Raw genomic sequence first — 18,940 nt, 5'->3', positions numbered from 1 at the left:
CTTCAGTTCAAAACAGGATGCTAGACTAGATGGCCTGATACTGTCAGGCACTCCCAAACTTCTGGAAAATACATACACATTAACTGTAGAAGGACAAGCCATGTGTTTTAAATGACAACATTTTACCAGTGCTTTTTTTCTGTTAAAAAATGTTTATGGGTACTATCATTTTCCTGCTCATATTGAAATACTGCTCTCAATGAGGCCAAACTTAGATTCACAAAATGTTTAGGGGTAATTATTAGTATTAGTACTAATACTAATACTAATAATACTAATAATAATACTGGAATTGGGACTTAGGATACATGGGAATGAAAGCACATTTGCAAGTCTTAAATCAGTCTTTTAATTGCGTGCTTAAAATGTTTTTAATACAGATGTTTTACACAACAGCAAATTTGTATTGAATGAATATGGACAGGAACTGAAAGCTACAATGTGTAAACTTAAATTCAGAGTGAAGGGAAATGGAGCTGATTCTTCCCTCCCCTAGCTGCCTCCACAGGAGCTGACAGCATTATTTAAGCTACCTGAAACTGGACAGAATCTTTTCCATTTCAAGGCTCAAGGAGGTTTTTAATATTTGCAAAATGCTTAGGTGACATCATGGTTTATTCAGAAAGCCATCCTCTGCTGAAAGTGGTGAGCATAGGATAGGAGGGAGGGAGGAAAGCAGGCAAGAAGATTTCTTAGACTGGCTCTTGTTTACCAGTGACAGATCCAACGGGGTTCTTTTGCAGGAATCTGCATTCATCACAGAAGGATGTCTGTTTTGCCTATTGTGGAATATGCTGGTAGAATTTGGCTCTCGCACCCTTCCTGGGTATGACCAGGCATAACCATTAAATTGAACCACCGTGTTTAGGGGAGGTATACTTCAGAATACAGATCTTGGAGACAGATAGCAGGGGGAGCCTTGCTGATGGCATCAAACTGGTCACTGCTGGCTCTGAAAATCAGGGCAGAGGCATGGAGAGGGAGATGCTGAGGGAAACCCATGTGCTCCGTTCCTCCCCATGACACCATGTACATTCAGCCAGGCTTATTTCCTCCCCCCCCCCACTGCCTTTCAGAGGCATTTGACTGGCATCACAGTCTAGAGAACCAGGTAGACATTGTTCTAACCCTGCAAGTTCTTGCAACCCTAAAAAAATCCAGTGAATTGCTTCTGCTTGTACACGCACACACACAAAAAAGCCAAGTTTCAATGAGGCAAGAATGGGGACTGCAGGGCACAGGCAATGTGCCTGCTCTTTTCACAAATGGAGCCAAAGCGTCTTTTGCACTCGGTGTTCTTCCAATTTAATTCATACGTGGGGTCCAAAATCACACAGCGTTGTTGGGAACTGCTTGGCTCTCTCCTTCCATTCCAGTTTCTGAAAATGAGAAACACAAATTTGTCTGAATTGCATGCTATCAGGGGAATCCAGTATATGGGGCAGGATCATGAACTTGGGAGCAGGGATGGAAAGCAGATGCTGGCCTCAACTTTTGTGTGTGGGATAACTAGTCCCATATAACCAACATGCTTAAGTCTAATTAATGCATGAAGGAGTTAATGCCACAGACACACAGAGAGAGAAAGCTGCCCTGTCAGGCTTAGCTGGGTCATTCTCCCTCACTTTGGTAAGGAGGGAATCAAGCCCATTGCTGTTCCCCTCCAGTTTATCTGAGAAGCTCAGTGTGTAAAGAGGTCTGAGCTGGTTGTTCTTGCAAGCCGTTCTTGTGTTCCTATAGCAATAGTTTAGGAACTTTCACCACTGAAACAAAGCCCAGGTTTACAACCTGTGTTTTCTGACTGATGTATGGAATTGCACATGAACCTGACCTTTGGAGAGTTTGGGAAGATCTGCTGCCATATTCTAAGAGGGGAGGTACTCGGAAGAGGGAAATGGTTCAGCTTTAGCTGTCAAGATTTTTTTTGGAGGGGGGGAGACGTTGCTAGTGCACTATAAAGACTAGGGAGCAGATCTAACTGTAGCTAATGTACGTAGTAAACAGGGGTGTTTGCAAAGAAGTCATTGCAAATCAGTGCTATGATATGGTAGAGAATTTTCAACTCAATAATGCTACTCACGTGTAGGAATGATTTTTGAAGTCTTGCCACATCCACTTTCTTTCAGCCTCTATGTAAGTCAGTCCAATCCAGGTTCCCTTACTTATCTGCAGTTCATCTTTCAGAAAGTCCTCATAGAAAATGAAAAGAACATGGATTTGCAGTTCTCTAGCCAAATAACACATGCAAAGGTGCATGTATTAGGCAAGTGTTCATAGAAATGAATATATTAGTGAAAGTAACACTCAATTAAATTTTATCTGGACAATTACTTGCAAAAAATGTGCAACGTTAAAACTGCATATGCAAGGGTGTTTATTAGGAGAATATTGTGCTAAAATGCTGTTGAATTTCAGCGAGGGTGATTGTTGTTGTTTTAAAAAAGCTAATTGCTGCAGAAATTGGGGAGAATTGGGAAAAATTATATACCAAGAGAACCGAAGTAGGAAGGTAGGAAAGTAGGTAGGCTTAGCACTTCACTGAAGTGGAAAGTGCAACAGTTTGCATGTTCATCTGTACTTACAAATGGAATATGTGCCAAGTGAATATGATTGGTATTCATTAGCACACACCGTTAAGACCATTTTCATGGAAGACAATCTTACTCAGCTACGAGTGATCACCAAAGAAAATGAAAAGTATTAAGTCCACAAATGATGTATTATTAATGACATTTCTTTACATTGTTTTGATGTTTCCTTTACCTTGAAATGAATATTAATTACAAAAATTATGTTAAAAAGCAGGCAATTGAATGAATAACATAGTATTTGGTAGAAGCCGAATTGCAGTGGAATGGAAACAGTGCTGATTGTGACAAATACAGGTCAGAACAGAAATTGCTGCCCTTTCCCATTCCTTAGATAGAATTACCTGTTCATTTTCACTCTCAATCACTATTAGATCTGCACCTAGGGCTTGGCAGCAACTTCTAGCTGTATTCTGTCCCATTTTTTCTGTGGAATAGTGGTAGCATTTCTCCTGAAACTTATGCCAGTCATCTGCACACTTTGGAAAGCCTGCAATATATGGAAATGTTGATTAATGCTACCCAGCATGAATATATTTTAAATGTTTTGCTGGTCAAAGGATGTCATTGTGCCTGGAGTCAAACACTACTATAATTGCCTATAAACACACATTTCAAAGCCAGTCCCTTTGCCTTATGCAGATGGTGTGTGTGTGTGCAATATCATCACCTAAGGGCGAACCATAAAAATCTGGGTTCAGTTAATGAAGAAAGATGTGATCTGTGATTTGACTTTGGCTGTGTGTGCTGGGGAGATATGTGAAAAAACATGTAACTCCAATAGGATCTCTTTTACCAGTTTGTGTGTGTGTGTGTGTGTGTGTGTGAGAGAGAGAGAGAGAGAGAGAGAAACTTTTCACCTCTCTTGCTCTAGCATTCCATCCCTCCTCTCTGTCTGTGTGTCCCTCTTGAACTCTGTCTTTGTTCTCACCCTGCCTCCTCACAGGGACCCCATTTTGCTCCCCCTAGTCTCTCAGACTGCTCCTCCTTTCCCTCATATTCTCTCGTCAGTTTGCTTTATAGTTTGTGGTTGCCAGACCTCTTTAATCACTGGATCCCGCAAATGTTAGAATTTAATCAAGTCAGGCTAACTGCCTGGGTGAGGGGCCATTCAGAGAACAAAGGAAAGGTGATGGGCATTAAGAGAACAAAGGAAAGAGGGCTCTATGCCCGATGGCAAATGGAAGGGGCTCCTCCTTCAGCTCTCATATAGAAAGACAAAGCCTGAGTTTGACGGCAGAGTTTGCTGTGATGTGAGCTAGAAGCTGGAGAAAAAGCTACAGGCTGGAAAGGCAGAGAGTGGGCCATAGTTGATTTCTGCTTGCACCCAAGGCTGCAACTATGGGAGAAGCAAGAACTTTTTGGGGTGCTGATGCTGTGAACCCCTCCATCATAGGCTCAGGTTGCATATATGTGTAAATATATCATAAAGACACCACAGTCTCTGCTGTGCCTCATTTCCAGAAGGAAACATCTGGAACCCCTGGAATCCTGGCACTTCTTGGAGATTGGGGTGGTGTGCAACAATACATATAAGCTGAAAGAGGAATACATACAGCTGAATACATAGAGCTGAAAGAGGAAGTGGGACAGAGTGTCACTCTCTCTACTTCCTCCTTCAGCACTACTGTATATACTTTTGGGGGTGGGGTGGGGTGGGGACAGGGGGAACTACACAGAAGTAATATCCAGAAGAGTTTACCTTCTTCAGATCTGCACTTACATCTAAGACATGCCATTATGAGAGTAGCTGTTATTATGATCAAGGAGCAGAGCAACAGAACTGAGAAGATCATGAAGGGTTTCCTGCCAAAGGGTCCCCACTTGCCATCCTCAAATGTAAACAGTGCTGCAAATAAAGAAGAATAAACCTGGAAGCTCCAGAAGGACCACAGGATTTCAGGAGCAGGACTATCTATATATATAAAACGCAAGTGTCTCTGCATCCAGTCCCTGTGTCTCTGGGTTTGCGCTACTGAGCATGTGCCCCACGGACACAGGGATTGGAGCAGAGAGATCGGGCCGGGAGCAGCGGCGGCAGTTGAAGCGGCGGTTGAAATGGAACGCTGGCGCTCCAGATGCTGAAGGAAGGCCGAGAAGGGAGGCCACGCTGCCACTCTCACCGCTGGGCAGAAGGAGGGGGAGAACCGGGGGGCGAAGCCTCCCGGGAGATGATGCCGCCGCCTCCGCCCCCTCGCTTCCCCACCCACTGCCCCACACTCCGAAAGGGGCTGGGAGCCCCACACATCCGGAAGGAAACCTGTTCTACCATCCCCCAGCCCCACACCACTCCAGGGAAAGAAGCCCCCTCCTGTCGCCGCTCTCCCTCGGCCGCCCCTTCCCCCGGCCAGAAGACCTCACCACAACGGCGGTGGGAGCTCCGCAGGAACCTACCATCATGGCTGCTCCCAGCCCTTAACTCCGTTCCCTCAGCAGCAAGTGCAGGCCTAGCCCGCCAGGCAGCCCAGACCGGAGGGGCGGGATTAAGGCGGGGTTCTGCTGAGCTCGAGCTCGGTGTCGGCCGTGGGTGTCTGCGGCAGCGTGTTATTTCTGGGCGAGTGACAGGTATGTGGAGAGCATCGTGCACGTGGAAAGTGAGGGGGGAGGAGGAGGCAGCAAGCCATGCTTCGTGCAGTAAGTATGTTTAGGACAGGAACAATAAAAGGAAACACGCCGTCATTTCTCCCTCAGGAATCTTAACGCCGTGTAGGGCGTGCATGGTTTGCCCTGCTCCCTGCACTTCAGGACCTTGGGTTTTGTGTCAGAAATGTTCTAGCGCCCGTTTTTTTTAACGGGTTTAAACCACTAGTTGAGAATAAAGAAGGCTTCCTTCAGAGAATCATGGGCACTTAGATTTGTTAAGGGTTCCCATCAGAGAGCTACAATTCCCTCCCCACCCCCCCCTGCCAAAATACGGTAAGCATTCCATGCCTACTGAGCATACTCATTCTGGGTTTCAAAGTATTTTTTGTCCTTCTGGAAAACCTTGAGGTTTCACCAAGCCTTCTGATACCTCCCTCTTGTGTGTGGACGGTGCCATTTTGGCTACATGAGGCTCCTCTGAATTTTGGAAACAGAAGGAATGAGAACAACAACGATGTTCATGTGGTCCTCCCAATACATCAGAGCCCAAAGTGGGACAGGGAAGTACTGTGGATGAAAAGTGTAACTGGTAATTGGGCAGCAATTATTAAAGTCTAATGAGGAAGGGGGATATTATTTGTGCTCCTCTTCAGACTGCAGTACAATACAGAGACTAAAAACATTTATTATTGCCATTTGTGGAGGTATGTTAACTCTTTTCACCTGGTTCTCTTTCCTCTCCCTTCTCTGGTAGCGTTCTCAGCCGGATGCCAGAAAACCCGATATACTCATATTCCTGCACAGCATTCTCATATCCCTGCTGGTTCAAAACCACTGATTCTAGAGAAAAAAAGGGTGGGGTTGTTGTTGTTTTTTAAAGAAAAAGAGATTGCTTACTTGGTTCTCCATTGTGACTTTTCAGATTTCATGGTCTTGCTACCCACTGGAAGTGGGCACGTCCAGCTTTGTCACTCATTGTGGAATAGTATATCATTCAAAGAGCCAAAACTGGGGCAAAAGAGGCTTATTAGCAAATGTAAATATTAAGAATACTTGTGCTGATAGCAAGTAAGAGGCTAACATGTTAATGTGACCATGCTGCAACTGCTGCAGCAAATGTGACTGTTTATTGTAGGAGTCCCCAGACTAAGGCCCGTGGGCCGGGTGTGGCCCGAGGGGCTCATTTATCTGGCCCCCAGAGACCCCCGCCGCTTGCCACCCACTCTTACCGGCGCAGCGCGGCTGCCCACTTTGGGGTCAGCAGAGCACCGGAAATAGCTTGTGCACATGCATGTCATTTCCGGTGCACTTCCGGGTCTGCGGAGGCCTGTGCGCAAGCGCACAAGCTATTTCCAGTGTTCTGCTGACCCGAAAGTGCGCTGGAAATGACGCTTGCGTATGCACACAAGCTATTTCCGGTGCTCCGTCGACACAAAAGTGTGCCAGAAATAGCATGTGGGTGCGCGCGCCCGCCCACCCTGCGGCCTGCCACATGATCGGCGCTGGAGGAAGCGGCCCGAGGTCCAATAAGTCTGGGGACCCCTGGTTTATTGCAATATTACTAAACAGCCTCCCAAGACTGCCATCCTTGGAGAACTGTGGCAGCATGATCTAGTCCTAATGAGTATAGAGGAGAACTGCAGTTAGGAATGAAAAGATTTACCTTGTTAGATCACTCACATAGGGAATTGTGTGTTTTATATATGATGTGGACACAACAGCAGCAGAACTAGAACAGCCTTTTGAGAATTTCCCATTCTCCTCCCTTCCTGCTTCCTTCCACCGCCACCCTGATTTACCTGCGCTTCCATGTTCTGACTCTGAGGAAACTTCAGCATTATGAGACAATTTGTCTGAAACAATATCATTCTGGTAATCTTCATTCCAATAGTCTTCATTCTGATAGCCGTCATCCATGATGGGTTTGATTCTTCTCCTCAAATGCCTCTCAGAGCAGCTAAGCTCAGTAACCGGATGCTTGTGCTTGCTGTCTATCACTATCAGCTTCCTTTCTATCTAACAAACCACAGAAATGTCAAGCGCTTGCCCCACTCCTAATGCCTCGCTGCTCAGGAAGGGGAGTGTAACTGTCATGGCTGAATGTAGCAAAGCAGGATGGGATGGTCCTAGCTAAGTATGGCTGAACTGTGAAAGAGACTGAAGCTGATTCATTACAAAAGGTTCAGACAACTATGAGTGGGCTCTTAATGAAAGAGCAAGTGATCAGGCTTCATGTTATTTGAGAAAAGAAAGGGACCACAAAGGTTCAAATTATCATAAGAAATGTCTGGAGGAGTCTGAAAGAAGGTTGACCACACAGGTATCTGCCCAAATGTTCACTTGCCCTAACACTAGCAAGACGCACACTCCATCTGAGCACAGCATTTTTCTGGAAAAGTAATTTCATCTGTATTATTTTCCTTGTTGTTATTTTTAAGTATTTGGTTTTTTATCTTATTGATTTACATTGAGAAATTATCCACAGTGGCTCCCATTTTATCACCCATTTATTTGACAATGGGCTGGGGTGTGTGTGTGGGGGGGGGGGTCCTATTGCAACCACAAAACAGGAAACAGGAAAAAACAGCTTCATATATAAAACAATTTTAAAAATTGTGTACATACAAGTAGTTTAAATAGTTTTAACACAGATGAAGACTTGGATAAAGCTTGTTGGAGGAGGAAAATAAATGTGTGTGCCAAGTTGTTGAGTCTAGGAAGTGAGCCTCCTTGTGTATTGGGATGAGCACTCCTCTAGAAAGGGCAAGTTTATAATTTTGGGGTGCTCTTGCATCCAGCATTGTTATTTGAAGCCCAGGTGGCCTCGATGACTGGGAGAGCCTGTTTTCCCTTCCTGGAGAGAAATGACTTGACAATGTGATCTGTGGTAGCCTTCAGGCTAATACATGGGGCTTCCCCCAAATACTACTCAGAAGGTGCAGAGCACAGCAGCCAGAATACTGACAGGCACAGCTGACAGAATTCTTATTACACTAGTCTTGAGAGAACTGTTCTGGTTGCCTGTTTGTTTCTGGGCCCAACTGAAGGTACTGACCCTGGATATATGAAATCCTAAATATCTGAATGGCCTCTTTCCTTGATGCAAAATAACTTGAGGGTTGTGATGGACAGAGGAAACTTGTTAGCAATTCTGACACCCTCAGAAATCTGTGGGACAGTGACATGCAACAGAGCCTTCTCTGTGGTGACCTCTGGGCTATTGGAATCCCTACCTTTTAGATGTGTGCATGGCACCATCTGCTTATATTTAAAAGGCATACTAAGATGTGATGTTGGAAAGAGAAGTTTGGGGAAGAGATTCTTCCTCTCTCATCGCAGAGATAGGCCGATTGCTACCAAGCACATTAAAACTTAATTAGATTCTGCATCTGCATTCATCCACCTTTAAACAAATGTTCCTCACAAAAATACTTAGGCTAGAATAAATCACATTAAGTGCATATAACAGGCAATAGGCTACTTCCAAATTGAAAACACACAAAAAAGCTTAAGATACACATTGATCAATCCACACCTAGGTAAGGAAATATATAATTATAAGGTGCTTTATAATTTTCAATTCAATTCAAAACATGTAATTATTGCTAATACAGTGGTGCCTCGCAAGACGAAATTAATTCGTTCCGCAAGTCTTTTCGTCTTGCGGAAATTTCGTCTTGCGAAGCACGGTTTCCCATAGGAATGCATTGAAATTTAAACAATGCGTTCCTATGGGAAAAAAGTCCAAGCCTCCTGCCGGCGAGCGGGGAAAGCGAGCGGCAGAGCAAGCGGCAGAGCAACCGGTGAGCGGGGAGAGCAAGCAGGGAGCACGATCGGCAGCGGGGGAAGCCAGAAAAGCAAGCGGGGGACACGATCCACGGCGGGAGAAGCAAGGGGAGCAAGCAGGGAGCACAGGGGGAAGCCAGGAAAGCAAGCGGGGGACACGATCCACAGCGGGGGAAGCCAGGAAAGCAAGTGGGGAGCAGGATCCACGGCGGGAGAAGCCAGGAAAGCAAGTGGGGAGCAGGATCCACGGCGGGAGAAGCCAGCGGAGCAAGCAGGGAACGCAGGGGGAAGCCAGAAAAGCAAGCGGGGGACACGATCCACAGCGGGGGAAGCCAGGAAAGCAAGCGGGGAGCAGGATCCACGGCGGGAGAAGCCAGGGGAGCAAGCAGGGAACGCAGGGGGAAGCCAGAAAAGCAAGCGGGGGACACGATCCACAGCGGGGGAAGCCAGGAAAGCAAGCGGGGAGCAGGATCCACGGCGGGAGAAGCCAGCGGAGCAAGCAGGGAACGCAGGGGGAAGCCAGAAAAGCAAGCGGGGGACACGATCCACAGCGGGGGAAGCCAGGAAAGCAAACGGGGAGCAGGATCCACGGCGGGAGATGCCAGGAAAGCAAGCGGGGAGCAGGATCCACGGCGGGGGAAGCCAGGAAAACAAGCGGGGAGCAGGATCCACGGCGGGAGAAGCCAGGGGAGCAAGCAGGGAACGCAGGGGGAAGCCAGAAAAGCAAGCGGGGGACACGATCCACAGCGGGGGAAGCCAGGAAAGCAAACGGGGAGCAGGATCCACGGCGGGAGAAGCCAGGAAAGCAAGCGGGGAGCAGGATCCACGGCGGGAGAAGCCAGGGGAGCAAGCGGGGAGCAGGATCCACGGCGGGAGAAGCAAGGGGAGCAAGCAGGGAGCATAGGGGGAAGCCAGGAAAGCAAGCGGGGATCGCGATCGCAGTGGGGGGAGCAAGGAAAGCAAGCGGGGAGCACGATCCGAAGCAGGGGAAGCCAGGAAAGCAAGCGGGGAGCGCGATCGGCAGCAGGGAGAGGAGCGGGGAGGGCCTCGAAGCCCTCTCCGCCGCCGCCGCCGCCAGCCTCCTGCAGGCTGAGCAGGTCTCCTCCGGGCGACGAGGCGCAAAGGGCCACAGCCACCCGCCTGCAGCGGGGCAGAGAAGCGGCCCTGGCCGGAGTCTCCACGGGCTGAGGAGCCTCGGCCATGGCGGGAAACGAAGTAGGCAGCGGCGACGGAGGAGAGGCAGTTGGGTCTTCCCTCACTCGCCGCTTGCTCTCCCCAAGCCACAGCCAAGAAGGGCGGCGAGAGCGGCGAGTGAGCGGCGGCAGCAGGAGAAAGCTGGGTGTGGGGAGCAGGGGCCGCAGTAAGGGAGAAGCCGAGGCTAAAATGGCGCCGGACCTACCTCCTCCCTCCCGGAGCGGTGAGTGTTCTGGGGTTTGCGGGGAGCAAAGGGCAGGCTCGGGAGCCGAGGGCAGGCTCAGGAGCCGAGGGCAGGCTCAGCTGCTCCACCTTGGAACTTGTGAGCCTCGGCGGTGGGAGGAGGCGAGCTGCCGCTTCCGGTTCCCGCCACTGCTGCCGCTCTCCTTCCAGCAGCAGGTTCCGGCTTTTTCTTAAAGTGGTACCGCGCAAGACGATTCGTTTTGCGAGTCACGGCCATTTAAAAATTCGTTTTGTGAATCACCTAAAAAATCGAAAAACCCTTTCGTCTAGCGGGTTTTTCGTCTTGCGAGGCATTCCTCTTGCGAGGTACCACTGTATTCATTATTTTCAGTTGCTACATCATAGAAATTACAAAATATATTCATACGAGTACTACAAATTAACACGACCCTTAAAAAACTAGGTAAGGAACCAAATGTTGCATAATGCTATATATAAAATTTATAAAACTTATAATTTATGACAATTTAGAATTCAAATGTAATTTTATGTATTGTTTGATATTACCAGCTGACGAAGGTGTCCACATCGAAACAGGGCCCTGTCCTGGTTTTTGACCCAGAATCGACTCTTAACTTCGGCTCAATACATGAAACGGCCATTTTGAGTATGGACTTAAATGAATTTGTTGTTACTTAAAAACTTTTGTATTCTTATACTGTAACGAATTATTGTGCCACACATATTATTGTGAGTTTGAAGCTGTAATCTTTGTTTAAGTTTGTATTCTTTGTTTAAGTTTGTAATTCTTTTCATACTTTTGTTTGATTTTTGACTTGTGAGTAGGATGTATTCCCACCATTGAAATTTACTGGCCAGAGTTCTTGGTGCACTTTTTTCTTGGAATAAATCACAGACACCTTGTTTTGTAAATAAATAAAGATTTTACTTACAAAGTTTCAATAGTTACAGTAAACAATTCTCCATCCATTGGAAGTAAAAATGAAGAAGAAAAATGGTTCCAAACAATTTAAAAGGAAAAGAATATGGTTTCATTACAAAAGGGTTGTGCAGTCTTTGTGTTAACAAAGACATGCAGGCTGTGTAAATCTCCTAGCTAGGAAAATTAACTTGCATGTATATTTTGTTGAGCTGGGAGTCATGCATAGCTACCAGCTTATTCCAGGAAAGAGAATATATAGATACAACTGAGGTATGTAGAGAGCTGGTCTTAATTGACCAACTAACTATGGGCTTTGGGTTGTGTATGCAGAAACCTGTTCAGTTGATGGAGCACAATTAAAGCTGTTTGAAATTATCACAAAGAAAAGCTTCATGCAAGAACTAAACACATTAGGGTAAAATACTACCATGTGCATTAGGTAATACAAGACAGACATGTTGAATTGGTGTATTGTCAAACCAAAGAAATGACAGCTGATATTCTGACCAAGCCACTACCAAGAGACAGTTCTGAAAACCTTAAAGTCAAGATGGGACTCTGAGTGGGTCGTTAATTGTGCATGCAATTATTACATTTGCTTGAGAGGCGGTTTGTGGGATAACCAGCCTCATATAAACAACATGCCTGAGTCTAATTCATGTTTGAATTGGTTTCTAGGATTACAACAAGACACACCTTTTAACCCAAGCTTTAGGGAACACTTGGTTGGTTGTCTCACCTTGCAGTTGTTGGTTTTTAATACAATGGAAACAATTCATGAAATACTGTTAGGAATAGAGCACATGTTTTCATAGCAGTGACACATCTGTTTGAATAGTGTATGTCCTTGCTCCAAGTTGCTTTTGCTTTCCCTTTGTATTTGCTTTGTACAATTATCTTTTTTTAAAAAAAAAATTGTTTCTATGGAATAAAAATAAAGCAAATCATTTCAGTGGGGTGAAAGTGGAGACTGCAGAACGCAGGTCACCTCCTTGTCCCTTTCACAGACAGATTGATGGAGCTTATCACAGGGAATGTTGTTCCACTTGCCCTTTGAGGCTTCAACTGAAGTAACAACACAATGGGTTTTATAATTATATTTGTCGGTAAGTTGAATGTTATCTGGCGTCTCCCAGTTTCTGAAAAAGATAAAACGGCATGAGTCACATACTGGCAGAGGGCTGAGAGGGGGCAGAGCTTGAAGTTGGGGAAGAAACAGTTGCTGGCCTCGAATTTTCTGCAGATCCTGAGCAGCAGGATCAACTGCAGGTGGCTGCAATTCTAGGAAAACTTTGCCTGGGAGGAAATCTCCCTTAAACACAGTGGTACTGACTTCTAAATAAAGATGCCTAAGATTGTGGTGCATGTGAAGAAGAGAACATCACATTGACCAAAGAGGGTGGTGCTGCTTTCACACAGCCAATCCCAGATCAAACATAGTCTTACTTATCATTTATATTGAAGTACTGTGTACTTCAATGGCTCTGGTGGCAACAGGATATATACCGTATTTTTCGCTCCATAAGACACAATTTTTCCCTTCTAAAAAGTAAGGGGAAATGTCTGTGCGTCTTATGGAGCGAATGCATGGTCCCTGGAGCCGAATTGCCTAGGGGCCAAAAGCAGATCGTGCTCTTTTTTTTACAAAGAGAGAAGGGGGTGTTGAAAGGAAGCCACTGAACAACTGTTCAACAAGTGATCTGGAGAGAGATAAGGCTCCCTTTCCAGCCCCGCCCCCTTGCCCAGGCCTCCATTGTTGAATGCAGAGGGAGGCTGTTTGTTTCCCCAGCAACATGTGACTGGCTGATTAGATTATCTGTCTGGAAACTGTAGAAATGGCTGTAGGACTAGAAGCTGCAGAACTGTGAGTTGAAACCCATAAAAGCGGGGCTTTTCCTCTTTGAAAAAGAAGCTGCACCACTTTCAGCTGATCCTCAAAAAGCAGGGCTTTTCCCTTTGCAAAAAAGCTGCACCACTTTCAGCTGATCCTCAAAAAGCAGGGCTTTTCCCTTTGCAAAAAAAGCTGCACCACTTTCAGCTGATCCTCAAAAAAACAGGGCTTTCCCCCTTTCCTCCTCTAAAAACTAGGTGTGTCTTATGTTCAGGTGCGTCTTACGGAGCGAAAAATACGGTATTCTTGCTTCTCCATCCAAGTTTCCTGCTATGCCCTTCGTGCTTTTATCTACCACCTATAAAATCTAATAAATACAAGTAGCTGCTGTTTGGATTAAAGACCAGGGGTGAGGAATAGGATATAACTAGTGGGTTGAATCCTTATCTCCTCCACCCACAGGCCAAGTGTGACAGGTGGGTAGGGCTGGATGCCTGTCAATCACCTGGCATCACAATGACATCATATGACCCATTGTGGGACACTCTGAAACGCTGACAATCAGCTGATCGAAGCACCACATACAGCACGGGGATACTGGCCCAGTCCCGTTTTTATCCCTCCACACCTGATGGAAGAAGGAGAATTAACATGGGAGGCTTTTGGCCAAGCTGGCACTCTATGTAACATCCACCTCCATTTAATTCTTTGCCATGGGTGCTGAGAGCTGTTAGGAGACACTTAATACACCTCAACTCCCAGGATTCTCTGGGTGAAGCCATGTCTGATAAAGTATAAGTGTGCTTTAAAGGTTTGGTGTGAATATGTTGTTTCCTGTCCGTATTATGGGAAACACACTTCCAATTTTTTACTGCTGAAATTCTTAAAGCTCTCTGAGCCTCAGTCTCAATGTGTAAAGTTAAAGGATGATGCTTTGAGGAATTCTACTCACTCAAAGGTCAACTCTGTACCATCCACCCATTGCCACCCTGGTACATCCTCTGCATAACGCAAGCCAATCCACAGTTTCTTCGTGGAATCCATTTTATAAATCAGAAAGTCCTAGACAAAATGAAAACAGAATCAAATGACTCATTACCTGCTGTCCAATATTTTTGCCAAGCACTTTTGCATGTTCTTTTCAGTAATATATTCATTTATATACACTGTTTACCCTAGTATATAGTTCTGTACACATTACAAGGATTGCATTGCAAAATTCAGAGAAATGCACATCTTAAAGGATGATAGCACTTAGGTTCACATATTGCTTTGGAAAGTGTGAATTAGGGTAGGTTCACCTTTAAATGTGAACTCAATCAAATTTCTCTCCTGTCTATACTTAAGTCTCAACTTCAGATCAGGGCATAGGACTGGCTTTTATGGGAAGGCAGTTCTTTGCCATCTGTTGTTTGCCTGCTTGCAATAATTTCTACCTAGCAAGGAGAAGATGTCCTATGTAACAGTCTCTGAATCCCCACATCTTAGATGAGAGAGTCAGGACAGGAGAGACTCACCTGTTCCGTATTGTTGTCAATTATCATCAGATCTGCACCCAGGCGTCGGCAGAAGCTTCTGACCTTACCCCAACTTCCTGTTTTTATGGGAAAGTAATAGCATTTCTCCTGAAATGCTGCCCATTCATCTGGACACACTGAAAAGCCTGCAAGATATGGAGCCTTAAACAATATACCCCACAGCAAGTGCATCCAAAATGTTCCACTGGTAATTCATCCAATATTTCTATGACTGGTGTCAGACACTACATGAACATTCAGCAAATGATACAATATCTAGGAGTTTTTAATCATATGATAGTTAATCACACAACAGTGTGACAACAGAGACATGGGGACCTGCCCCCTTTTGGAAATCCAAAAGGGGTATTTAGGTTTCCCATTCAACCCACATACCCCACTGACCTTAAGATGGTGTGCCACTTTCCTCACAACTTTCACCATAATGAAGGAAAAGTCAAGAAAAATATTGTAATATTTGTATTCATTTCATTCCAATGCCTGGTCTCACTTAGCACACAGTGTGCTTTAAAGGAACATCCCATAGAGTTACAGACATGGGGTGGAATTAAGCATTTATATTGTTCCGTCAGTGCAAGTATTTCAGCTTACCAGGTAGAAAAATCTCCCCTCTCCTCCCCCTGCACACTGTTCTGGGGTTCTTATAACCCTCCAGATAGGATTTGTGATTTTGTCATATATTGTGAAGTGAGTTGCAGTATCAGCTAATCAGCAATGTTTTTAAACTGATGCATTTCAACAGTGTGATGCAGCTAAAAAAAAAAAAAAAAAAGGCTAAGGCAATCTACGGCCTCATTAACAGGCCTATAGTTTCCAAGTCATGGGAATTCATAATCCCACTTTATTCTGCACTAGTCAGACCTCATCTGGATAACCATGTCCAAGAAGGATATAGAGACAATAAAATGGGTTCAGTGGAGGACCACTGGCTAATGAAGATATTTAGGGATGTGGGAAATAAATAAATAAATAAATAAAGGTGTAAACTAAGAACAGGATATATTCATCCTGGTTTGATTTGGTTAATCTGGGGGGTTGGTGGGGAAAATGTGGCACTCTTCCAATACCTGAAGGGCTGTCACATAGAAGCTCATTTTCTGCTGCCTCAGCAAGTGGGAACAGATCTAGTGAGCTTAAGTTACAGGAGGAAAGATTTTGACTGAACAACAAGAAAACATTCTGGATGATAAGAGTGGTTTGGCAGTGGATCCAGCTTCCAAGGATGGTGGTGGGCTTTCCCCCATTGTAGCTGGATGTCCTGAGTTGAGTAGAAGGAGGTGGCCTGAGGCCTTCAATCACTCTATGATTTTATGTCTATTTTGTCCTCAGATTTCTGTAGCTGAATGCAGATTGTCAATGTATACTTTTAAGAAAGGAATCACTTGTGTGAGTGTGTGTGAGTGTGTTGGAGTTTTTAGACATTTAAAATGTAACATGGCTGTATGCAATTGGCATTTCTTAAATAAAATGAATTGAGAGGTGTTAGATATTTAAAAGATGGCTGCATGCGTGCCATGCTTTCAACGTGCATCATGCTTTAAGCTTCACAGAAGTAATCAAAAAAAGTTTAGCCTTCTCCAGATATGGACTTACATCTAACAGATGTCATCACGAAAGCAACTTTCACCATGATAAGGGAGCAGAGCAGCAGAAGTGAGAAGATGCAGACAGGTTTCCTGACAAAAGGTCCCCACTTGTCATCCTCAAATGTATACAGTGCTGCAAATAAAGAAAAGTAAGCCACCTAGAAGCTGTAGGAGTGTCAGAAAATTTTAGGAACTAGAAATCTTGCAGGCAAGCAAGAGGCATTAACACAGTTCAAGGACAAATTCCAGCCAGGAAAAGCAATCAAGGATGCTAAAAAGCAGGGACTGTGGCCTAGGGAGGAAGCATGACTCCAGGAGTGTCCTGAGGGCCGGGCCACATTTGGCCCCCAGGCTTTAGGTTTCCCACCCATTTTAAGGGATTCTAGTTTGAATGGAAAAAGTCTGATTCTGTCAGGCTGCTGCCAGCAACTCCCATGGCCAGTTACCCAATAACATATAAAGATAAGGAATGTTCTTGCTGTCTGCTTTTTATTCAGTATCTACAGAGAGAGGCTTTAGAATCCAGCCTCTTGGATAATGGCGTTGTCCCAAGTGAATCTCCACACACACACACCACCTATCCCACTTCCTCATTTGTCATCCTCATCACCTCTATAGGTGCTGACAAGTGCCCTCTGCCTTTGAGCTCTGGCTCTCCTACTTTTAAGGCTCGATGGGTTCAGCGGAGGGGGTCTGGAATGCTTTTTAAAAACACTGAGTCCATCTGCTGTCACCCCCCTGGTGTTTCCTCTTCCTCCCCCCCCTCCCATTATTTCTCAACTTTTCCCCTCATCTGCCTCTGAGCTGTAGCCTCCCTCAAATCCCTGTTGTAATTCTAAACAGTCCTCCTCTTCTCTCGAAAAGTCAGGCTAAGGAGGCAGTCTCCACCATTACTCCTCTGCCCAGTCCCTGACAGTTTCATATATTGCACAAGCATATTCCCAGAGTTTGCCAAGCACATTAGAAAAGTTCATAATATCATTTGTCAAGTGCATTGAACCTTTCACCTGGCTCTGCTTTCCCTCTGTTGTCTGGTAGCCTTCTCATCCGTATGCCAGAAAACCCGATGTACTCATATTCTGGCTCAGCATTCTCATATCCCTGGTCCAAAATCAATGAGTCTACAGAGAGGAAAAAGCACTTTTAAGAGACTGCTTTGTGACTTTCTGGGTGAAAGGGTCTTGCTGCACCCTGGATGGGTGCACACCCTGCCCTCTCTTTCTACAGTGCACAGGTAAGAAACTGTAATGCAAACCAATGAGAATGTGGCCCTTTTGGTGGCTTCTTTCCTACATTTATAGCATTTATATATTGCATTTTATTAAGAGCGTATTAGTATAGGCAATACTAGGGCTACCTTCTGGACCCTCCTGGTTTGAGTGAAATGTCTTTGGGGGGTAGCGAGATATAAGCCTTGGAGAACGTGAATCAACTAGTAATACGATTGCTTTAAGTTTCTATCCCCACCCCCATCACTAGCCCTGATCAATGTTTCAGGTCAGCCTCTTCACTTTGGCAAATATTTCTCCCAAAATTCAGTTTAATGTATTGATTTACTTTTTGGAGATTCCAGATATACCAGACTGCTCATTTTCCAGTCAATTTGACAGCTGCTGACTAGTAGTCTCCCTATAGACGTTGCTTCTAACTTTTGCCCACTGTGGGACAGGGGCCCCACCATCCAGCCCTCACTCTTGAAAATTGAGCCCTCTCGAACACATCTCTAAAAATTGAGAAAAATGTTTCAATATATGAGCTGACACTTTTTAGCAGATATACATTTTAAGAAACACCTTACTTTATTACAGGACCAGAGCAACCCTTTGAGAATTTCTTCTCATTCTCCCCATTACCTGCTTTTGTAGGTTCTAACTCTGAGTGCACTTCCTCAGTGTGGGATATTTTCTCTGACACATTGTCATTGTAGTATTCTTCATTCTGATAGCTGTCATCCATGGTAGGTTAAGGCTGCTCCAAGTCAGAGTTCTTGGGGCAGATGCAACACAGCCACCTGTGCTTCCTTTCTGTCACTATCAGCTTCTCTTCTATCTAGCAAGCCACAAATGAGTCAGGCGGCCCCTAAATGCCCACCCCTAGCACCACCTCACTGCTTGGGGTAGGGGAAAGTCTTCTTGTTTACTTGGTAAAAGCCAAGGGAAACCACCATTTGTTGTTCTGTTTTTCCTCCTCGTGCATCTCCCTTGCAAAGATGCTGTGGACACTTTTAAGCACTGCAGTTCTGCAACTACTGAGCACTTAACAAAATGTTAACATGCCTCACTTTGGTTCAGAATGTGTCCCTGCTGTCACAGTCACTTCTCTGCTGGGAGAAAAGTTGTGTGGTCTCCTAAAGCTATATGGAGGTACTTTGCACTTAAGTTCCTGTTTCCACAAGCCAAACACCTCCTCAGAAGTGGCTCTTATTCGATGGAAGCCATTTACAATTTAGTTGTTATGATAACTATCAAGTCATTTGTATCATGAGTTGCATCTCAGCATCTACAAGCATCTGATTACTGTACAGGAAAAGCTCAATTTGTTCCAAGATAAGTTTCCAGCTTTTGGTGGTGAATAAAAGCCATCATATGCACCCTTATCAGTAGATCAAAAGACAATGAGCAAAAACTTTGTTAACACTGGTAGAAGTCTGCAATCCTATGTAGGCTTTAGTAAGAATGCATAAAACTGGTTATTGTTATGTTCCATGA

General features: G+C 45.1%; 2 protein-coding genes across 2 annotated transcripts; both read right to left on the bottom strand.

Annotated features, from left to right (window-relative positions):
• Positions 1-940: 940 nt before the first annotated feature.
• Positions 941-10,159, bottom strand: LOC117039249. The gene is made up of 6 exons (XM_033136342.1): positions 10,004-10,159; positions 6,971-7,187; positions 5,895-6,020; positions 4,226-4,437; positions 2,933-3,097; positions 941-952 (listed from the first exon to the last, which is right to left on the bottom strand). Exons 1-6 carry the CDS (start codon positions 10,157-10,159, stop codon positions 941-943), a joined length of 888 nt encoding a protein of 295 aa, XP_032992233.1.
• A 2,029-nt stretch (positions 10,160-12,188) lies between these two features.
• On the bottom strand, positions 12,189-18,672 carry LOC117039238 (C-type lectin domain family 4 member E-like). The gene is made up of 6 exons (XM_033136333.1): positions 18,053-18,672; positions 17,240-17,353; positions 16,240-16,365; positions 14,626-14,771; positions 14,061-14,170; positions 12,189-12,416 (listed from the first exon to the last, which is right to left on the bottom strand). Exons 1-6 carry the CDS (start codon positions 18,186-18,188, stop codon positions 12,227-12,229), a joined length of 822 nt encoding a protein of 273 aa, XP_032992224.1. The 5' UTR covers positions 18,189-18,672; the 3' UTR covers positions 12,189-12,226.
• Between the last annotated feature and the right edge of the window lie 268 nt (positions 18,673-18,940).

This window comes from Lacerta agilis, chromosome 2 (genome assembly GCF_009819535.1).
Source record: "Lacerta agilis isolate rLacAgi1 chromosome 2, rLacAgi1.pri, whole genome shotgun sequence".
Lineage (NCBI taxonomy): Eukaryota > Metazoa > Chordata > Lepidosauria > Squamata > Lacertidae > Lacerta > Lacerta agilis.
This window is presented reverse-complemented; position numbering and strand designations above follow the sequence as displayed.